The sequence below is a fragment of the Aulostomus chinensis genome, chromosome 20, assembly GCF_037954235.1.
Source record: "Aulostomus chinensis isolate RoL2024-O1b breed Wild chromosome 20, RoL_Achi_v1.0, whole genome shotgun sequence".
Lineage (NCBI taxonomy): Eukaryota > Metazoa > Chordata > Actinopteri > Syngnathiformes > Aulostomidae > Aulostomus > Aulostomus chinensis.
The window spans coordinates 22431299-22453524 of NC_141339.1; the positions used below are offsets into that span (position 1 = coordinate 22431299).

Consider the following 22226-nt stretch of genomic DNA (forward strand, 5'->3'; position numbering starts at 1 on the left):
CTGAGGGAAGCGTGTCATGATACATTTTGCAGCAACTACGCCAGAGGGAGGTATGAGGTCTGAAACACCAGTCAGCACAGAGTCTGAACAGCCCAGCAGCAGCAAACACTGCTTCCCTCCCTTCTTGGTAGCGCTGGTCCAGAAACTTCTTCAGGTTTGCACAAACCTCCGTTTGGACTCGAGGATGCGCAGGTGGTCAAAGGCCAAGGTCGCTGTGACACGGCGTCATGCGATCCGCCTGGTTGGTCAATGACTTTGTTACGCAGTTGCACACGGAATAATAACCTCCACTGTTGATATTACGGTATAAAATGTACAAATAAATAAATCACTGCAACCGTAAATATTTTACAAAAAATGATAAATAAAACCTTTTCTATGGTACATTTACTGCAAAACTGTTGGTTTAGAGGTAAAAATAGGTATTTGACATGTATTGGTCATCGAAATGGCAGATTTGGAGCCGTTCATGCTCTTGTGTTCACCCCCCATCCAGCACGTGTCCCACCTCCCTCCTCCTCCACTCAAACATTTAGGTCGTCTGACTTGGTTTTGATTGTACGTTGGTATGTCGGTCCACCATTTTGGTCCCGACTGAAATATCCGGACTACTACGTCCGCTACTGTCTGGATTGTCTTGAGGTTTTTGACAGACGTTCGTAGAGGATCAGACCTGACAGGCTCTGAAACCTGCTCCAGCCCCTGAATCGGCCCCGATGGAGCTTCGGATTGAACCGTCCTGAAATCTGCTGCAATTTCCCCTCACGCAGGAGCTGCTTGGGTGGGTCCAGCCCGAGCAGCTCTGGCCTCACCAGCCTGGTGTGAATCCAAACATGTATTATGTATGAAACTCTGTCACGCTTCCATAAATACACACTGGCTGCACCCAGAGGAGACATCAGATTGAGGTCTGACGATTCTGAACTGGGCCAGCGTGTACTTGAGCTGCACAGCACCGTTTCCTCAGAGCGCTGGACGTCCTCACCGCCTCCTCCTGTCCAACACGGCAGTTTGGATCTGGTAAGAATTACATCTGGAGGAATTGATGTAATGGAGCAGACGAGGAGGTCCGCAAGAATGCAAACAATCCTTTTCTTTCTTTCTTTTTTTCTTTCAGCGTGGGAGGCAGGGATCCCAAACATGGAACGACTTCAACCACAAAAAAACTGGAGTCCATCTCTAGATAAAAACTAATCCTCCATGTTGATGTTGCAGCCACGACAGGTTCTGCTGGTGACACTTTAACCAACATCTGGACCCGCAACACCCCTGGGGAACTCGGCACGCGTTACTAAATGACCTCAGAAACCTGAAGCTGTCGAAAAACGTGATAGAATTGTCCATCAAAGAGGGGATGGGAACAGGAAACAAGTAGAAAAAAAGCGAATCATGGTTGTTTCCCTCTTTGAGGTGCCTGTCACAGTGACCTTTGACCTCCAACTTTACAGTTCACCCTCAAGTCCGAGGGGACTTCCCCTCAGAGTGTCCTAACATATCCAGTACACGAGAGGGGACAGTGACCCTGACAGGTGACCACCAACATCTTTTTAGTCTTTTCTGAGTTCCAGTCAACATTTCCAGCAATGAAAAAAAAAGAAAAATTCCCTCAAGCTTGACCTCTGACCACCAAAATGTTTTCAGTTTTTCCTGATGACTCAGTGAACATTTGAGTCGAATTAGAAAACAACAGCCTCAAAAAAAAAAAATCCCAGTGGACATTTGAGACGGACTTTCCTGAGGTATCTTGTCCACATGAGGGGGCGGAGCCACTTTCGCCCGCGAAAAACCACAAGTTTGAACTCACCAGTAGAGAAACCTAAAGACACAACCCGTGTGTTGCATCGGGTGTAAACGGGTTCAAACTGGAGGAGACATTTGCAGATGTGCTCAAGAAGAAACCCGGAACGGGAAAAAAGGCTGGAAGGAAGCAGTCGCCATTACCGAGGAATGCGTCCACAAAACCTTGAATGAAGACAGGAAGCAGGTTTGACTTTCATTCGTTTACTTCCTTCTAATTTGTGATCTCAAAGCAGATGAGTACATACATGTAGTGTTTAACAGCCGAGTTCATATAAAATTCGTAATAACCACGTAAACTCGGTTTTACACGTCTGGTGGTGCTGATCACTACATGTCTGTCCGCGTACCTAAAACATAACGTCACATGTTTCGTTATGAATGCATCCCAGTTCTGCTCAGCGCAGGTGGTCCATACAGAACATCTGTAACAGGTTCCACAGTAGCACGGACGTGCAGCCCATGTGGTTTCCATCGCTGCTCTCCCCTCCCTCCTTTAATGCCAAAGAGCACAAAAGTCTGGTTCCACTTAAAAAACAAACATCTCTCTCAACAAATGTGTAAAAGCTTCTTCTGCAAAAGTTACTCGTTTTTCTTCATTTGAACCCTGACTGCACTTTTTGGGGCCTGCGGCGGGTTGCACCAGCTCTTAGCGTCCAATGGAGTGTCACTCAGGCTGGAGTTTCCGCGCTACTCACGCTTTCAGAGTTGCGCCGGCTAAAACAGCTCAAACACGGGCTTAAGCTAAGTTTCACATCAGCTCATAGTTGGTGTCGAAATCCCAGTACAAGTAAAAAAAAAGAAAAAAAAAAGGGTGGGGGGGTGATAGGAGTTCATCCAGGAATATCAGTACTGGAGTAGACCCCCTCAGTAGGGTGAGCGTTTAGCCACTCCTACATTAGCACAGGCTACATTAGCACCGGCTACGTTAGCACCAGCTACGTTAGCACAGGGTGTAAATATCCACTCATCTTAGTGCTTCGTCCTGGTTTACGTAAGCTACATTTTTTGTTTTGTTTTGTTTGGGTGAGTCAAGACGCGTTTTTAGCCGAGAAGATTCTTTGCTAATGCGCAGCAAAATGACGAGGAGCCATTTTGAATGTTACAACACTTCAAATTGTGCCCGCGTGGTCCAACCGAGCCTTGACGCACATTTAGGATCGAACTAGCTCCGAGATGAACTTCACGACCAGACTTCAGGGATGACGCGTTCAGCTGGTGCAGCTCCAGCGCCGGCGCTAAAAGCCTCAAGGGATATAAAGACAAATATAAACAACAGCACGTCAGAGAGAAAGCTCTTCATCCTCATGTAACAAACGAGAGTTCTGCACAGATGATTTCACACTTCAAGGTACAAAACTGTCGGTGGTCGCTAGATGAGTGTCCAGACAATCAATGCGAAGGCAGCAATGTCGCGCCACTACTGTGCATCCACACTGTCAGCCATACATTCGTCAGGTTCGCAGAGACTCTTTGCCGACGGCATGGACGCGGTTGATCAAACCTGCTGAGGACTGCTTGTGTAAATGAGTGAGCGGCCTTTCAATCTCCCGATTGTTTTTTTTTGCTTTTGCAAAGAAAAGCCTTTAAAATAATAATAATCTACTGGCAATAACGTGACCTTCTCTCACACGTGAACGTACTGACTCCCCCTCGCTAACTCCTAAGTTACAGATGTGGCTGATATGCACGGGATGTAGACGGCAGCGGGTCACCGCGAGGACGAGAGACTCCGACACGTACGCGAGCTACCGGTGCAGGACTCACACGTACGCAACTACGGGAGGGGGGGGGGGGGGTCCAAAATAAATAATGCACACAATAAGGACTGGAAAGACCTGATACCGTTCTGTTTGTTTTTGTGAATCATTAAAAAAAAAAATCCTAAATCAAAACTGAGACCAAATTCCATTTTCGGGAGTTGATGGTTGCAACTCCAGAAACATCAGTAACAGCTTAAAGTTGAAGTGAAGCAACCGCATACTTAGAAGCTTCAAATTCAAGATCACGTGGTGGGCGTGGATTTAAAAAAAAAAGAAAGAAAGAAAAAAGACTCAACACAGGAATTACAATCAAATGTAAAAGTGACTCAATTCTTGTAGAGCTGCAATTGTTGCTGCATGATTTGGTAGGGAGTCGTGCAGCTATCGTTGTGTAAAGTACTGCAATACCATCCAAAAATAATCTCACAGGACGACTTGCTTGGTTACTGACAAAAAAAAAAAAAAAAAAAACGCACAAAAGATACATTTGTACAAACTTAAAACGAGCACCAACAAATAGAAGAGCAGTACTTTCTCTTAAAAAACAACCAAGTTGTACAAAGTGAAACAGCAACAATGAGAAGCAGCGCTACAAAAACACAGCCGCTGTGCAGCACCAGGCTGGAGGAGGAGGATGTGGGAGGTTTCATGCAGCACCGATTGCACCACTACAGAACCGTCCATGGAGAGACTTCCTCCTAATCAGACGAGAACGAGAGGCGAGGAGGAGTTTGGGTTCCGTCTGAAGCCCAGTAACAAGCACGTGGATCTCGGATGGAACTTCAGAATCTTTCTGCTTCGAGCAACCAAGGTGGTCAGTGTGAATGCACAAGGAGGGAGGGGGGGGGGGAGCGAGAGCGAGAGAGACACACACACACACACACACACACACTCTGTGAGATTCACTCTCAGCTTGCTGAGTGATTCATGAGGGTTTTTTTTTTTGGCAAAACATTCAAAGCATTAAAACCTACTCAAACTGTTCTAGTGGGGGGGGGGGGGTGGTGGTGGGGGGGGCACACTCACCAGGTGGTGAGATAATGTCTCAACAAGCCACTGAAGATAATTACAAATATATAATGTGGTCATTTCTTAAACCTAGCTGTGGAATAATGTCGTCATGGCAGTGTGGTCCTTCTCAAGAGTGATGATGAAGAGGGTGATTCATTCGGAGCGGTAGTGGCGGTGGCGGCGGCGCTCAGCCGTGGTTTACCAGTTGTCTAGGAAGTCGAATCCGGTCTTCAGGATGTTGCTGCTCGTGTTGAACTAGAGGGAGAAAGCAGGGACGCCACACTGGCTTAGTAAACGCTGCCAAAGGCTATCGTAAGTGTTCCAGACCCCCAGGAGACGCCATCGTGCGAGCACGTGACGTCGTTTTACAGCATCCCTGCTATTACATGTCATCCTTAGTTCAAGTCAGACCAACGTGCAACTCATCCACAACACCCCTGCTGCTGACACACTGGTGACTTGCCAATTCAGAATTAGTATCAATGGAGCGAAAAACATTAAGGCTGTTTGTGTGTGTGTGTGTGTGTGTGTGTGTGTGTGTGTGTGTGTGTGTGTGTGTTGAGCTCACCTGGGAGAAGGCTGGGCTGCTGGGGGGGGCGTCCCCCTCCTTCTCCATGCTACTGGAGAGTTTGGGGGACTTGGTCATGAGGCTGGAGGAGAAGACCTCGTCCATGGTGTTGCTGACTGACGGCAGCGTGCTCTGGGACCGCTCCCAGCCCGCGACCGACGAGGACACACTGACCGGGGGGGCCGGACTTGGGGAAATCGAGATGGACGCTGGTGTGGCACTGACGGCGACGGGGACGGGGACGGGGATGGGGGGTTGTGGAGCGGGAGGTTTGGGTGCTCGCTGCTTGGTGGACTTGGTGGGAGCTGGAGGATGGGGGTCTGCTGCCTCGGGGTCCTTGGAGGTGGCCGAAGTCTCCTAAGGAACATTCTGGGAGTCAGTGACAAGGCGATTGTTCCGGAACACAGAAGTCGGACACGTTCGGACGTTTAATTTGAGGTTCTTGTAAGAGCCGAGCTGCCGATGAGGCTGTGCGGCGCAAAACTCACAGCAACTCAAGAGTGGAGGGCAGTAAAAGAAAGAACAGCGAACCAGAAGTCTGACCCGCGCCGACCCAACGGCTCCGCTCATAAAACATTCGAGATGAAGGATGCGCCTCCTCTGACTCAGCTACCTCAGCACTGCAAACCCATCACAGCAAATTAGAACCAGTGAGAGGATGAGGAACGGTTCTCCACCGAGAACAACATGGCGGCTCGGTCCCCGCTTCGCGACACTGGCGTCACTAGCAGGTCTTACAGAGAGGCATCCATGTTGAATAAGTTAAAGCACATCAAATGAACATAAACAGGCCATTTGAGGCAATAAAACTAAAAAAACTACTCACTAAAATAACTTCCTGTAGTAAAATAATTAAACAAGTGGTTCCAAAGGGGCTAAGATTTCTGGTACCACCCCCTTTGTTTTTTCTTCAATCAGTATTTTTTTTTTAACTTTGTCAATCAACTCATTTGAAAACTACACGTCTGCCAAGAACATCGGCAGCTGAAACACACGAGCAGACGCTTTAAATCCAGGCGGCGTCGGCGTGCGGACCACGCGGCTAAAGGCTGCCGGCGCTCACCTGTCGCAGATACGAGGGCAGAGACTTCTCTCCTTTCTCCAGGGATTTGATCTGACTGGGGGTCAGCGACTGGAAGTCGGCCTGCTCCCCCTCCAGCCTGGACCTCTCGACGCTGATCTTCCAGAAAGCCGACTCCTCCTCCAGCCTTCGGCTCTCGCTGACGGACGCCTTAACAGTACCACAACAACACGTCACATACACGTCAAGTCACATGTTCCTGAAGAGATCTGCTTAAAAATGTAACTAAAGCTGAGCGAGAGGGTGAAACTAGCCAGCGAGACAAGGCGAGGAGCCGCTTTCTACGCCTCCTGACTGTTGTGTACGCGTCTGATGACTCAACCGTCATCCACTCTTCTGTCTGGGTTCGTGCAGCAGGACTGAGCAGACAGAACCGAGTCAAACTCTCCACTTATGTCAGCACTTCCTCTCCAGCTACAGCGTTCTAACGACAAGCAGATGAAGCCTGTTCCTACTTTGGTCCCTGGCGCAGTCTTGCCCAGCTGGCTGGAGTGAGGGACCTTGGCAGCCTTGGACTCCACCTGAGAGACGGAGACCCCCTGGTCCGCAGGTCCTGCTGTCAGGCTGAATTCCAGCTGACTCTGGAACACAAAGACACAGTTTGAAGATGTGTTTTCAGTTTAGTACCTGAAATAAGGTACTTTTTTTTGGTCACATTTGGTTCTGAAGAATATAAGTCATGAGTACATGACGTGTTCTGAAATTTGGAAGCATTTACACGCCACTGACTTCAACTGCAGAGGGGGTTGCAGACAAACCACAACGACCAAAGTCTCAAGCCAGTGTGATGTCAAACATGTACAAGGTCTCACTTCCAGTCCCGACAGGCAACCACAGTCACAGGAAGCCTTGCTCACCTTGGTCTCCCAGGAGAAGGGGGCGGAGTGCTCGTCTTGCCAGGTAATGTCCTGAACACACACACACACACACACACACACACACACACACACACACACACACAGAGTCACGGTCTCACCCTACGTCACAGGACGCGGGATGCTGACGTTACTCATCCCCGTACAAGATAAAATCCTGCCAATAATAACAACAATGGCGATGGCATTAAAAAGGCCCTGACATTGTGAGGACGCTTTTATTCCATAAACACTTCCGCTGTTGCCAACTAGATGGAACTAAACTGCGTCTGGAGCGAACTCCAGGATGCCAGCCGCATATTTTGACGGCTACGTGGCTCCCCGCGGCCGGGGGATCAAGCAGCCTCTCCTGCCATGCTAACACACGTCACCAAGCTAAACAACTCGGAATTTCGGCGTAGTTTACGTACCTCTTCCCCAAAATGAACAATCTTCTGACCCGTTTGGAGGAGCAGTTTCGGGTAACACACCACTTCTTCACGGTCCACTCTGTGCATCGCGTATCGGGCTCGGATGTGAGGATCCATCATCCAGTTGTCGATGGCGTTGTCCTGCTCCTGCGGCGTCATCTTGTCCCATGTCGAGCCGTGCTTGGTTTTGATTTTCTCCCGCTCCTGCATGATCTTCTTCGCCATCGAGTTAATGGAGGAGAAGTACTCGAACTTCTTCTCCTCCATCCTGTGGCCATCGAGCCCCGCGACGGTCGCGGCGGCCATCTTTAGCTAGCTGCTAACCACTAGCTGCTAACCAGCTGTTATTTGTTGTGTGGAAAAGGGAAGTGTCCTTCGCGGTGTGGGCGGGGCAAAACTCGTGACGTCATCGTGGGGGATTGGGATTAATTGTGTCAGAGCCTGAAATCGAATCTCTATCGACGGCTCTGAATCGTGTGGGTTAACGGCGACACCTAGTGGTACTTTACGGCAACGACACATGTAACTGTTCAGGGTGATAGATTTACGCTTTCCAGAGATTAAAAGTAGCCGGAATGATCAACATGGACGTGTAATAATAAATTATTGACATGTTTTAGTTTATGGACATGTTTCCGTCGGAGGGTTCATTTCATTTCAAGATACCAGGAAATTATTAATACGTGTGCAAAACAACAACAACAACAAAAAGAAACGGTGACGTGCAGAAGGAAAACTCAGATACAGCAGTTGGAATTGTTTTCACAAAGTGTAAAAAGCACAGTAAACAACTTTTTTTCTGAATATGTTTATTAAGTTATCTGTCAATTTTAAACAAAATACATGTATAGTTACATTGAAATACAAAAAACCCAGTTTTTAAAAATTTAGAATCAAAATATTTACAGTTATAAAAAACCAGCATTTAGCAAAACATGTAATTCAGACGTTAACACGGCCGTTACACACATGTTAAGAACAAGGAAGCAACTGGCGTGACATTAAGTCTCTTTAAATATGATTTGTACAAGTCAATCCCTGCAGTCATGAATAATCGACGTGATCGGGTTCTTCTGATATTCACCTCACACTGCAGTCGGGTTACACAATTAAACCCGGTTCACATGGGACAAAGGAAGAAATAACAAAATGAACCTCTGCCACTGTTTGTGCCATGTTTTTGTTTAGGAATATTTGAAGCCTCAAATAAAAATTAGTCAGGAAGCAAAATCCGGAACTGGAACGTCTCCAGCAGGTCACCCTGATTCGAGGCATCTCCCCTCCCGTTTGCAGGGTGACTGTGTGACACTCTGGCTTGACAGCGGACGGAGTTCCTCAAGCTTTACTGTAACTGCTATTCTTTAGACCGGGCTGGAGCGTGAGAACAGCTGACGGCAGCGCCTTCGACTTGCGTCTGGAGGTGCGAGAACACGCCAGGTAGAAGATCTCCACCACATTGAGCAGGACGGAGATGCAAGCTACCACAAGCATGAAGATGATGAAGATGGTTTTCTCGGTGGGTCGAGACATGAAGCACTCTACGGTGAAGGGACAAGGGGCTCGGGAGCACACGATTCTCGCCTCCATAACAAACCCGTACAGATAATACTGGCCGACAATAAACGCCACCTCCAGAAGGATTCTGAACACAATGGAGGTCATGTAGTTTCCCAGTAGGTTGCCTTTAATCTTCACGTGGCCTTTTTCATCAGAGTACTTGGGAACTTTGACAACACCGCCCCCGGAGTTCTTCTGCATGTACTCTCTTAGCTTGTTCTCTTTGTGGATGACATGGAGAACGTGACCAAGGTAGATCAGCGTTGGTGTTGAGACAAAGATGATCTGGAGGACCCAGAATCGAATGTGGGAGATGGGGAAGGCTTGGTCGTAGCAGACGTTCTTGCAACCGGGCTGTTTGGTGTTGCAGATCATTTTGGATTGTTCGTCTCCCCACACCTGTAATGACGAGAGGATTAATGTCTGTACATGCTGCAAGAATCCTCTAACTAACAAACCCCGAGGCATCATGGCCATTTAAAACCAATGTCGAATACATTAAAGACTCTATTTGTAAGTTTTGGCCAACTCTGTTTACTCCAGACCAGCAGGGGGCAGCATATTAACCTCAGGTGTCCATTTCTACCGTACAAGTAGAAAAGGGTTTTCCATCCTATGTTTGATGTCAAAAACACAGCAAATGCATTTGAAAAGAGTGAAAAATGTTGTCGAAAAAGATTGACGTCTTTGGACCGTGGGAGGAAGCCGGAGTACCGGAGAGAACATGTGCTGACCACTGCACCCCCACCATAGTCCCGCTTTCCTGCTTGTTGGTTCAAACTACACGTGGACGGAACGAGGTTGAGTGTGGCGAGATGAGATGGACCAACGCTCGCTTGTCGCCAACGTTACCAGCAACTTTTAACAACCAGCAACCGTTTGAAACGTGAATATTTTCAAGTTAAAGAGTTGGATTTCTGGGACGGGGGAGCGGGTGAGGAAAACAGAAAGACTGATAACGGTGAAGGTGAACATTTTCAGTATGATTTTTTTTTTTAAAAAGAAAGAAAAAAAAGGAATTGTCACAAATCAACCTGCGAAGTTTCTCAACGTTAGCATCGTTTGTGTGCCAGACTGCTGAAAATGAATAAATGCCGAACCTTCTCCGCTCCGGCTCCGAGGATCATGATCCTGAAGATGAACAGCACGCTGAGCCAGACCTTCCCGATGACCGTGGAGTGCGACTGCACCTTGTCCAGCAGGGACGACAGAAAACCCCACTCTCCCATGGCTTCTGATCTGGGGGGCGAAGTGGAAATGTCTCCAAATTAATTGCCAGTTTTTTTTTTTCCTCTCCTCCTTCTGCCATTAAATCAGTCAGATTCCAAAACCCAACTCTGGACTGCAGCTGACTGCAGCACAACCGCAGATCTGACCTCTGGCCCGGCCAGAAACACGCGCATATTGTACATTTCCCCAAATAGGCGCAAGGGAAAAGACGCAACAAGCAAATAAAAGCGCATGAAATGAAAAAAAAAATATCAACGTGAAATCACTTCCGATCTCTCGATCAATCGTTAGGTTTATTTTTGGTGGCTGACGAAGTTGAAGCTGTTAAACTGGCTTCAGGTTTTGTGGGCACAACAGATGAATTTTATATAAACTACTTTGACTTCATCCCGCCGAAAGTTATGCGTGCCGTTCTTCGCCTCTGCTCGAGCGGGTTCATCCTCTTGCTCTGCTCCCGCTGCCTCAGATGCTCTCGAAAGCATAAATTTAATGTTTTTACAAAGTGAGCGTCTGACTGTGGCTGACGAGTTGTTTAAGTCTGAGGTTGTAAAATCTCTGGAAAGCAAAGGCAGAGCGATCAAGTGGAGACATGACAAAGTAACTTCTTTCTTCTTTCGTGGCGATAGATGTGGGATCATGAGCTGCAACTGCGAAATGAGGCACTTGAGTGTCCCAGTGGCATCCAGTTATTAACCGGGGGAATTCGTTCCATCCTGATCAGGGTTTGCTAGAACTGGATGCCCCATCAGGACCCGGAACGCAACCGTCATGATTACCTTCTTATTCTTATTCTTATTCTTATTCTTATTCTTATTCTTATTCTTATTCTTCTTACTGAATACTTCAGGTGTGATCCGACAGTGGAGGGTATGATGTGATGAATGTGAGAAGGGAAGCTGGGCTCACCTCTGAGTGTTGAAGGCCTCCTCACGCAGACAAACGCGCTGCTCCCCTGCCGCTGAGCTGAATGGCCGCGAGCGCAGCGCTCCCACACAAACCCGCCTGCGGCACCTTGAACCCTGCGGGAAATTGCGCAAGTGGTGAGTTTGTCACGTTGTCATGAACATTGTCTGGAAATGATAAAACTCTGGTGGGCAATTTTTTTTTGGGTGGGTGGGGGGAGTTGGAGGCTGATAACTGACAAGAAGGCACTGGTAAATGATTGGTGATGTCATAAATGGTGTCATGGTAACGTTCTGATCTGATATTTTGAGTCACTGAGGGCACCGTTATCGTCATTATGTAACTCGTGTTATTTTTTGTGTGTGTTTTAGGTTGTTTAAGTGTAAAGTCAGCATTCGTGAGTCCAAACGCCGGTGCAGTGTGACCCCCCTGCAGCCACGTCCCGCTACTTTTTTTTTTTGGATACCGTATCAACAGAACGTTTTCTTTTTTTTGTTCAGAATGTGAGAACAAATAAAATGTGATGAGCGTCACAAAGATGCTTTTGTTGCAGGAATTTTTGGACCGAGCTGAAACACGTTGACTTTGTGTGCGATGCGTGATTCCGTCACGCAGTTGATTGCTGCCTGAGGCTTTCTTTCCACTCCATTCACGTGTCGCGTCTCTGACTTCACAACAAGTCCACTCCGTCGCGCTGACAGCAGTCAGTCAGCCTCCTCATTTATGTGAGTCACCAGCGTGGACTCCAGTCTCCATGCGTGATCATTTCGAAGCAAAAATGGCACATCCCCACCGGTTTAAGCCTCCCAAACATGGGATTGTGTCGTGGCCTTCCTTGATAATAGAATATCTTTGCTGTGCGTCTTAATTGCCTGTCGCAGCAGCACAAAATGCCTCATTTCAAAGAGTCACGATGAGCCCAAGGACAATGTGATTTCCCACGATTAACATTCTCATAAAAACGTACATCAGTGAGACTTTTTGCTCCGAAGCTTCGTTGCTACCCAGTAAACAGAGAGAGCTGTTAGAAAGACGAGGTTTCGAGGAACGACCTCCATGTCGGCACCTGCCGTCTAAAAATAATGAACCCATCGATGACGCAGTATTGTTTTGATATCAAATTTTAATCCTTTATTAAAAACACAACAGCATGAAAACTGCAACAGAAAGAGGTTCTTCATCATCATCTTCATCTTCATCATCATCATCATCATCATCATCATCATCATTACTATTTTTCAGCCAGCAAATTGTTGTCATAACATGAACATTTAATAACTTAAAAGAAGATTCACCACCTGCTTTATTCACAGATTTACAAGTGAACGGATATAAACATAAATATAACAACCATGTTGCACCTGTATGATTAGGTTTACGTTTACAGTGTACAAAAACCCCGACAACAAGGAGGCTCATGAACACGCTCATCAGTTCATGTTATTTCAATGCTCCCGTCAGCGTCTGGGATTAATCAGAGCCAGGGACCCCTGCATGGATGGTAAGAGTCTCAGCGGCGAGTTCTAATGGCCGCTCAGGAGCTGCTTCTCCTCTTTGGCTCCGTCCAGGCTCCCGCCGATACTCTGGCTGCCCTCCGTCTCCAGGTTGAGCTTGTTCTGCTTCAGCGCTTCATCTATAGCCGCCCAGCGGGGGCCTGGCAGGCTGGCGGGGTTCGCCGCTGAGGTGACCTTCCGTGCGTGGGATCTGGACCTGCATCTGCTACCGATCAAGTAGAACACCTCGATGACGTTGAGAAGCAGGGAGACGCAGGCCACGGCCAGCATGAAGATGATGAAGATGGTCTTTTCTGTGGGCCGCGACATGTAGCACTCCACCGTGAAAGGGCAGGGTTCCTTTGAGCAGGGGAACATGGGGACCATGACGAAGCCGTACAGGTAGTACTGGCCCACGATGAAGCCCGCCTCGATGGCGATCTTGAAAATGAGCTGGGTCAGGTAGCTCCCCAGCAGGTTCCCCTTGATCTTCACATGTCCCTTTTCGTCAGTGTATTTGGGGGCTTTGAGCTGCTGGGTTCCAGCGGCGAGGTACTCCCTCATTTTGTTCTCTTTGTGGATGACGTGCACGGCGTGGCCCAGGTAGATCAGCGTTGGCGTGGAGACAAAGATAATCTGGAGAACCCAGAAGCGGATGTGCGAGATGGGGAAGGTCCAGTCGTAGCAGACGTTTTCACAACCAGGTTGTTGGGTGTTGCAGATGAAGTCCGACTGCTCATCGCCCCAGACGCTCTCAGCACCGGCACCGAGAACCATAATCCGGAACAAGAAGAGGACCGTCATCCAGATCTTTCCGATGACTGTAGAGTGGGACTGGACCTTGTCCAGCAAGGAAGACAAGAACCCCCAGTCTCCCATCTTTGGTGGAGATGTTCAAGAACCGATCTACAACTGGAGAAAAGGAGATTTGATATTCAAGAGCAAATATGAACTGAAACATTAAACACGTATGAAATCAATATGCTGCATTTGGCTAATTTTTCTACTTAAAATAAACATTGATTTTAATGCTTAACTGTGGAAGGAAGGGAGGCTCTGAATCATTACATGGTTGGGCAATAGTTTCTCAATCATCATCGAGTAATCAGAAACCAGGAATTAATTTTTGTGCTGATCTTTTTTTTTTTTTTAGGCTTATTGGAAGAACACAAGACAACAAATACACCCCCCCACCCCCCGGGGAAAAAAAAAGTCATATTCACTCCAAAAAGCTTTCTTTGATATTCTGCCTAACATAATTATAAACTAAAACAAATAACGGGCGAACTAAAGTTAGTTAAAACAAGACATGGTTGCGCAGATGAACCAGTGTAAAAAGAAAAGAAAAGAAAAGTATGCTGACCATTCAGAGGGTAAACTCTGACTGAAGGAACTTCTCCTGTTTAGTCACAGTCACAGTTCCCTTTCCTTTGCCTTCAGAAATCCTACAAGCCATCAAATGAGCGGTGATTAGCAGCGGAGAGCGGCAGACATCCTACCTGATGACCTGGTCAGAGCGGCTCTGGGACGGATCGCTCGCTGAAAAGTTGTACCTTGAATTTTCAACATTGCACAACACACATCTTGCGTTGTGGTCACATGTCCCCCCCCCCTCCCCCCCCTCTCCTGGAGCAACAAGACTTGTGGGGAGGATCAGTGAGTAATAATTGACAGGTGCCATGTTTGGGAGCCCAGGTCTTTCTCTGTTAAATGCTTGAAAACAAACAGAAGACGTGCGTTTTGACGGAAGCGGTGACAGGTGAAGCCTCGTCTCTCCTCTGTTTATTCACCGCGGTGATGAATGATTTCAGTACCACTGAAGCGCTTTAGCATCACTTTTTGATTCTTCTCAGTATTTTGAGTTTGGGGCTGAAACATCTGGACTCTGAATTCACAAAGCTTTAAACATTTCTCTTTGGGGTTTTATTTTGGGAATGATCTGTCTTTTTTTTTTTCATCAGAGCATTCATCTTATGGGGCGGTGCGGCTCAGTGGTAGCGTGGCCGTCTAGCAACTGAAGGGTCGCTGGTTCCATCCTCACTTCCCCTGGTGACCGTGTCCAAGTGTCCTTGAGCAAGATACTGAGCCCTAAATTGCTCCTGATGGCCCTGCGACGGACTGGTGACCCATCCAGAGTGAACCCCGCCTCTCAACCAATGTCAGCTGGGATAGGCTCCACCCCCCACAATCCTAAATGGATAAGTGGTCTAGACCTATGTAAAGCAGCTACTACGAACTTTCAATTAGCGTTGACTTTGGCGGCCCCTCTGGTCAAGAGTGTTTACCCGCGTTCGAGCGTAAACATTTCTCGTGCTGTAAAGGTCTTGATCTGCCTGACTCAGGCTGACTAGACCACGCAGGTTTTTCTGGAAGGGAGTGAAAGAAAGACACAACACGTTTAACTCTCCAGGATGCGCAGCGATGAGGTCATTCATCGTATTCATGGCAAGCAGGCGGCTGATGCTGGCAGCCGTGAGTTTTAGCTTCCTCGCTAACATGCGCGGGCCTGGACTCAATGCCAGACCGCAGATGTTTGACTTCTGCGCATCGTGCAATGCAACTGTACGGGCAACAGGGCGAGTACACGAGAGCCCTGCTGGCTCAACCCTCACAAAACACACACACACACACACACACACACACACACACACACACACACAGCAAATGTTTTGTTCTGCATCTGCTATTGATGGACGGACTTCATTTATAAATATCAAAAATAACAAAAATAACATGAATTCAGGACATCTAATTGTGAGTTACGAATGAACCAACGCTCATTTCTGGGTGAAGTGCGACTTTAATGGATTGAACGTATGCGTTACAGAAAGAGCACATTTTTGCAAATCATCGATGTATCAAATCATCAGTTCTGTGTTTTGGATAAATGCAGCTTTTAAATGCAAATTTAAACAAGAACGTTGCAGGATTCAAACAAACCCTAAATGCAAATGGACAACAGTACAATGGAAAAGATCTGAATCTTGAAATGGTGAAAAGGTGTTTATTGAATCAAAACATTGCCCAAAATTAGTGTAAGATAAATGTCTCAAAGGAGTGACACGTACACTGTGAGACTTACGGAACTGTTCAGTTCCCCTGGGGTCATGGTTTTCATGTGAGCGAGTCTTGTTTACAGAAGCTGGTTCCTCTCCTGCCATCACACCCACTTCGCTCCCCCGGAGCCAAAGCACACAACCGGAGGCATGTGGACGTTTCACCGCCTCTGGCCTCAGATATGAACCTCCTCCATGTTGTTGCTCTCGTTCAGTACTTTGTTTGCTACCTCGTTCAGCCGGCCCGTGACCCCGTTCACCCCTAACTTTCGCCCCTGCAGCTCCACCTCCAGGTTGACACAATTCTGGATTATCTCGTCCCTGTTTCTGTAAGCTTTCCTGTCTGAAAGAGGAGGCGTCACGGGGGTCACGGTGTAGTTCTGCCTCCTCGCCATGCACTCCTTCACGGCTTTCACACACAGATACAACAGCTCCACCACGCTGAGAACAAGGGAGACGACCGCTGACACCAGCATGAACCAGATGATGACGGATTTCTCCGTAGGCCTTGACAGGAAGCAGTCCACACTGTGAGGACACGGGAATCTGACGCACACGAAGCGCGTCTCGAGGGTGAACCCGTAAAGAAAGTACTGACCCACGATGAATAAAACCTCTAGGGCAATCTTGGCCACCAGATGGAGGACGTAGCTGCGAAGGAGACGGCCACGGATGCTGACCTTGCCGCTGCTCTTGGTGTACTTGGGGACTTTGTACGTCCTCCTGAGGAACAGAGTGGCTTGATCGTCCACCTCCGCCTGCTTCTGCATCCTCTCCTTCACCTTCGATTGACAGGGCAAGAGAAGAATGTCATCGAGTTGCCATTAGCAGTACAAAGCTGAGGATGTGCTATGAACAGACACCCAATCTGGGGCGCATGACTTCAGCGTCACCACACTTATCTGTTTACGGTGTGACGAAGTTCAATCTGTGCAACAACCTCTGTAGTCTTGTCTAACCACTTAAAAGCAACTGCTGTTTTCAAGACACATAAAAACAATTGTGATATTTACAACTTGCCATAGAACAGAAAGTTTGAATATCTTAAGCCTGCGGGAACCGCATTTTATTTTCCGGCATTTAACTGAAAATCTCTTGACTTTGAGACGAGGGAACTGCATGTACGAAGGGTAATTTTACGGCGGTGCGTCAAACCGGCAGCGTAACCTAGCTTAGCTTGACACGCGCCTTCCTAAAAACGTAACTACACGTTGCATCGTAGACCACAGCAGCTTTGGTTCACCTCGTAATGTCACAGTTCCTGTTGATAGTACACAAAGAAACATGATCCAGTCACACTGCAGATGTATAAATGCTCATCTATGGTGTAAATCACATGATTTGGCTATCGCGAGGACTTCCTGCACAACTGTAAATCGTTTTGCCTTCAGTTTTTGTTTTCTTCCCGGACTTCATCCCGGTGCCAAACTACTGCACTAGGACACCAAAACATGCTGTGCAGCTCCTAAAAACCCTCCAAGCATTCAGCCACGCACGAGTCCACTCTCCGTGAAGTTTATTGGGAGCTTCAGTCCAGATCCAGTTAGTATAAATGAAGTAGAAGTGAACAGATCCAGAGAGATGGAGGCCGACGGATCTCCTTAACCAAATGTTCTCACGATATCTTTGGAAAGTAAATGTGTTGTGTTTCTACTATCACGTTCACGTTCCTCTCGAGCCAAGCAGCTATCAGTGTGGGTATCGCGACACCGCAACCGACCTTCTTCTCAGCGTGGATCACATGAAGGACGTGGCCCAGATAAAGCAGCTTCGGCGTTGCCACGGCGATAATCTGAAGAGCCCAAAAGCGGATGTGAGAGATGGGGAAAGCAAGGTCGTAGCAGACGTTGTCACAGCCGGGCTGCTTGGTGTTGCACACAAAGTCGGACTGTTCATCGCCCCACACCTGGATCAGTTCAGAGGACAGAGAGAAGGCCGTAGACCATAGAAATGACTATGACTTTTGCGCAGACAATTTTTGTGACTTATAAAACCAAGCTTTGTCACAATTTGAGACATTTTCAAAGCAATGATCTGCTGCGAGGCAACAAGATCGATACCTTTCACTTTGCTTTGCTGTGTGAGAGCCGAGACCCACAGAGACAAGCTCACTGCTAGCTAGCCTAGCACAATGAATGGAAATGGATGGGAAATGTTGGCATACTTTCGTCACAGGTCAAATACACTTTTCTCCAAACCGGTCTTTGCCTGCATGAACACATTTAGGTTTATTGATTTACGGTTGCAAGATGTTGCGACTTTACAATTAAAAGTGTAACCGACTTGTTTCACGGATTTAATAAAAAGCACCTCAAAGTTTCAACTTGCAAAACCAAATGTTTGCTGATGACTAGAAGAGCGATGGCTGCTGCTAATCGTGGCCGACTTCAGAGAGAACGAAGATGCTAACACTTCCCACCCACTACCATTCATTGTGCAAAGCTAACTAGCCAGTCTTTGTGGGCCTCAGCTTCCTGAAGTGGTCAGACAATGAGCATATTGATAAATGTGAACATGTGACCAGACCCGCTCAGCGCCGGTGCTCAGGACCAGTATACGGAAGACGAACAGCACCGTGAGCCAGACCTTTCCGATAACAGTGGAGTGGCTCTGCACTTTATCCAGCAGGCGACCCAGAAGATCCCATTCACCCATTTCAGTCGCCAGTTGTCCTGCTTTCTGTGTGAGGAGACAAATGTGATCCATTCAGACTCTTACACAAACACAGCAGTCGAATAGCGCGATCTCCAAATGTTTTTGGAAATCTAGGTTGTGATGGGGTGAAAGGAATTATGGGACATGTGGTTTTTTTTCTTCAAATATTAATATGTCTCAGACATTTTGCACCGAAATGAATTCGGGAAAAATATGAAAACCACTTTTATTTGCAATTATAATTTGGAATTTAGGATTCTAAAAGAAACAATCACTGTAAACAAAGTACAGGATCCTTAGATGGACGATGAACTACCCCCCCATTAATGGTCCGACATGCAACAGGTGCCCAAAGAGCGGAGCAACAAATTTATATTAACCAATATTTGAAAGGATTATCCTCATGTTTGCCACCCCCCCCCCCCCATAAAACATCCTCAGGGGGGGGGGGGGGGGTCACTTCCCCTCTCAGCATGTCAAGCATGATCTTCTCCCATTTTTAAATTTGAGTTAGCAGTAAGTTGGAGCAGACTTGAACTGACGAGGTTTATCGTGGGAGTTTGCTGATAGAGGCCACAGCTGGTGATTCCAAGTCTCTCCAACATACTTATCTGGCCGTGGACACCTTAACCTTGGCTGATACCAACCACTGCGAATACTCAGAGGAAAAAGAAAAAAGAAAGACAGTAGACACTGAACTGAAATTCTGAGTGGATAAAGGCTGCAGCGTTGGCAGAAACTCCTGTTTGAATATCAGATTTCATTTACACGTGTTAATCATTCAAATCAACAGTCATTGTTCTCATTTTACGAGTAAAAGAAACGATCTTAACAGGCTGTTTTTTTCTAGTTTTAATTTGATGAGATTTGTAAAGCACATACGACTATCAAAAAAACAACAAGTCTGGTTTCTGCGACGCTGTGTCAGATTGTACATTTAACTTTCTTCCTCCTGCACAAATTGCAAACATGTTAGTATGACAACATAAATCTTCAGGCCTTTCTAGTCTTCGTTGACGATGTAGAATCTGATAGAATAGATCCACACATCAACTAGAATAGATCCACACATCAACTAGAATAGATCCACACATCATCTAGAATAGATCCACACATCATCTAGAATAGATCCACACATCATCTAGAATAGATCCACACATCATCTAGAATAGATCCACACATCAACTAGAATAGATCCACACATCATCTAGAATAGATCCACACATCATCTAGAATAGATCCACACATCAACTAGAGTAGATCCACACATCAACTAGAATAGATCCACACATCAACTAGAGTAGATCCACACATCAACTAGAATAGATCCACACATCATCTAGAATAGATCCACACATCAACTAGAATAGATCCACACATCAACAAGGATAGATCCACACATCAACTAGAGTAGATCCACACATCATCTAGAATAGACCCAGCATCATCTAGAATAGATACAGCATCAACTAGAGTAGATCCAGCATCATCTAGAATAGATCCACACATCATCTAGAATAGATCCAGCATCATCTAGAATAGATCCACACATAATCTAGAATAGATCCAGCATCATTGAGAATAGATCCACACATCATCTAGAATAGATCCACATATCATCTAGAATAGATCCAGCATCATCTAGAATAGATCCAGCATAATCTAGAATAGATCCGCACATAATCTAGAATAGATCCCCACATCAACTAGAATAGATCCACACATCATCTAGAATAGATACCCACATCAACTAGAATAGATCCCCACATTAACTAGAGTAGATCCACACATAATCTAGAATAGATCCCATCATCATCATCATCATCATCATCATCATCATCATCATCATCATCATCATCATCTCCATTCCAACTCAAAAATGTGTGTATTGATTTTGGGGGGGGGGAGACTTACCAGCTGAGCAAATCCACGGAGAAAACAGTGGATTGAAGCGATGCCTTGGGTGGAGGGAGGAAAAGCGAGTGAAGAAGAAGAAGAAGAAGAAGAGGCCGTTCTTTCGTTGTCCTCGTGGCTTCTTATCAGGGACCATCCTAACCACAACAAACCTTCAGCCCTGAAACCTGCAGTGAGAACGGCTGCTTAAGGCCAAGAAATATCTGGAAAAACACCGACAGGCTCCCAATCCACCTCCCTGTGTGCTGTGCTGGGATGCAACGTGTCAGAGTGACCAAGGAAGGAACTTGAACACTCTAAGTTACAGGTAGCCACTATTGTTTAGAGAATTGTAACGACACCTTCATGTTGAACCAGACTGAGATTTAAAGTCTTGACCTTGCAGATGACATCACAGCTCTCTGACTGTTTGAAAGGCGACTGACACTTGACGTACTCGTTCTTCCCTGAAGCTGCTCGTAAACCCTGGATCTCAGAATTCTTTAGTGATGCTTGTAATTCCCTCAACACATGTATGACGGCGAGCTGGAATACCAAAGACTTCAATGTGACACTGTGCAGAAAGACACTGTTAATCAGATTCAAGTCCTGAAAACACCACTTCCTCTTCTCCCTCACTGAAAATTCCACTCCACATGAATGTGTGGGTTTATTTCTCTGGTGCACACAAGATATCTTCTCTGAGAAGCTCATTCAGGGATCTGGAGGTTTCAAACGACTGTGCAACAAGTGGAGGAGCATCCAACGCATCTGGGATGTCACAACTGGTGGTGGTCACAGGGCAGCGACTTCAAGTTCCACTTTTGCTGAGCTCGGAGGAAACTGACCCTCTCCAGCGATGAATGAATGAGGGATTAAACCCTGCACGCCCGCCGTTCTAAACGCTTCAGCCTGAACAGAAAAGGTTTAGGTGGCGGAGTACATGACACGCAGGCGTCCAACCACAAAGTTGTACTTCCTCACTTCATGTTTTCATTCAGCGTGATGTTGTGTTTTGTTTTTTTTCAAACTTTCAACTGACTGGTTATGGTTTGACGATTGACGCCGTCCTGCTGGCTCAGCACACGTGTTCACTGACAGTCTGACTGAGGGGGGCAGGGGCAGGAGGGGTGGGGTCACAGGATGAACTCTGAAGTGGTAAATGATTTACACAAATGTGATATTTTACAAGAAAAACACTGTTTGTGTGTGTGTGTGTGTCCTTCAGCTAATATCAACACATCAAGGCAGGCAGACAGAGGTCGAACCCCCCCCAGGCGAGCGAGCGCCTCAGGTTAATCAATAAGAACGAGGAGAGGAACACGCAGGCTTTTATTGCGGTAACACTGTGATACAACGATCCACGCTTTGATTTCAAATCATGAACTACAGACATGATGGGTCCTGTATTAATGCAGCAAAGCCATACCTGAACTCCCATAACTGAAGATAAATTTACCTCATACAGCCTCTCAACAAGCCATGAGAACACAAACTCACTCATTTTACATTCATCTCTTGAGATGCTTTCAACACTTTTGGCTGAAATATGGAGATATGCAGCATAAGTGGGCGGAGCTAGCGAAATATCAGTAATGTGTCAATATTCAACAGCGTAAAATCCCACCATTCAAACGTGTGCAGTATCAAGCCTGAAGTTCGGAGATCGTCCAAGTTCTACGGCTTCATTCCGCTACTATATACTGTGACGACGTGTATTTGTAAGAGCAGTACTGGATCAGTACTCCTCATTGGCTGAGTCACTGATCCAGGATCAGAAATGGAATCAGGAAGGGAAAAAAAAGGGTATCTCTGCATGCTGGGTGTGGTTTTCAAGTCCTAATGTTGTCATTTGTGCGGGCCGTGTGGGTGTGGCCAGAGCTGGTGAAACGCAGTCAATCCTGAAGGAACCAGGAAACCCCAAAGTGCATCTC

General features: G+C 46.7%; 4 protein-coding genes across 5 annotated transcripts; all 4 read right to left on the reverse strand.

Annotated features, from left to right (window-relative positions):
- Window positions 1–1734: 1734 nt before the first annotated feature.
- On the reverse strand, window positions 1735–7895 carry c20h1orf198 (chromosome 20 C1orf198 homolog). Its single transcript, XM_086190235.1, has 6 exons — window positions 7506–7895; window positions 7078–7128; window positions 6676–6801; window positions 6203–6370; window positions 5140–5496; window positions 1735–4826 (listed from the first exon to the last, which is right to left on the reverse strand). The coding sequence occupies exons 1-6, from the start codon at window positions 7809–7811 to the stop codon at window positions 4770–4772; spliced, it is 1065 nt and encodes a 354-aa protein (XP_086046361.1). The 5' UTR covers window positions 7812–7895; the 3' UTR covers window positions 1735–4769.
- Window positions 7896–8318: 423 nt separating this feature from the next.
- On the reverse strand, window positions 8319–11345 carry LOC147243281 (gap junction Cx32.2 protein-like). Its single transcript, XM_086190362.1, has 3 exons — window positions 11199–11345; window positions 10163–10301; window positions 8319–9461 (listed from the first exon to the last, which is right to left on the reverse strand). Exons 2-3 carry the CDS (start codon window positions 10289–10291, stop codon window positions 8841–8843), a joined length of 750 nt encoding a protein of 249 aa, XP_086046488.1. The 5' UTR covers window positions 10292–10301; window positions 11199–11345; the 3' UTR covers window positions 8319–8840.
- A 972-nt stretch (window positions 11346–12317) lies between these two features.
- On the reverse strand, window positions 12318–14217 carry gja13.1 (gap junction protein alpha 13.1). 2 transcript variants are annotated; one of them, XM_086190361.1, is made up of 2 exons: window positions 14188–14217; window positions 12318–13600 (listed from the first exon to the last, which is right to left on the reverse strand). In XM_086190361.1, the coding sequence occupies exon 2, from the start codon at window positions 13565–13567 to the stop codon at window positions 12719–12721; it is 849 nt and encodes a 282-aa protein (XP_086046487.1). In that variant the 5' UTR covers window positions 13568–13600; window positions 14188–14217; the 3' UTR covers window positions 12318–12718. The 2 variants fall into 2 exon arrangements, with proteins under 2 accessions (XP_086046487.1, XP_086046486.1); XM_086190360.1 differs by having other exon boundaries at window positions 14052–14197.
- Window positions 14218–15770: 1553 nt separating this feature from the next.
- Window positions 15771–20376, reverse strand: gja11 (gap junction protein, alpha 11). The gene is made up of 4 exons (XM_086190429.1): window positions 20314–20376; window positions 18271–18423; window positions 17465–17650; window positions 15771–16526 (listed from the first exon to the last, which is right to left on the reverse strand). Exons 2-4 carry the CDS (start codon window positions 18397–18399, stop codon window positions 15921–15923), a joined length of 921 nt encoding a protein of 306 aa, XP_086046555.1. The 5' UTR covers window positions 18400–18423; window positions 20314–20376; the 3' UTR covers window positions 15771–15920.
- Between the last annotated feature and the right edge of the window lie 1850 nt (window positions 20377–22226).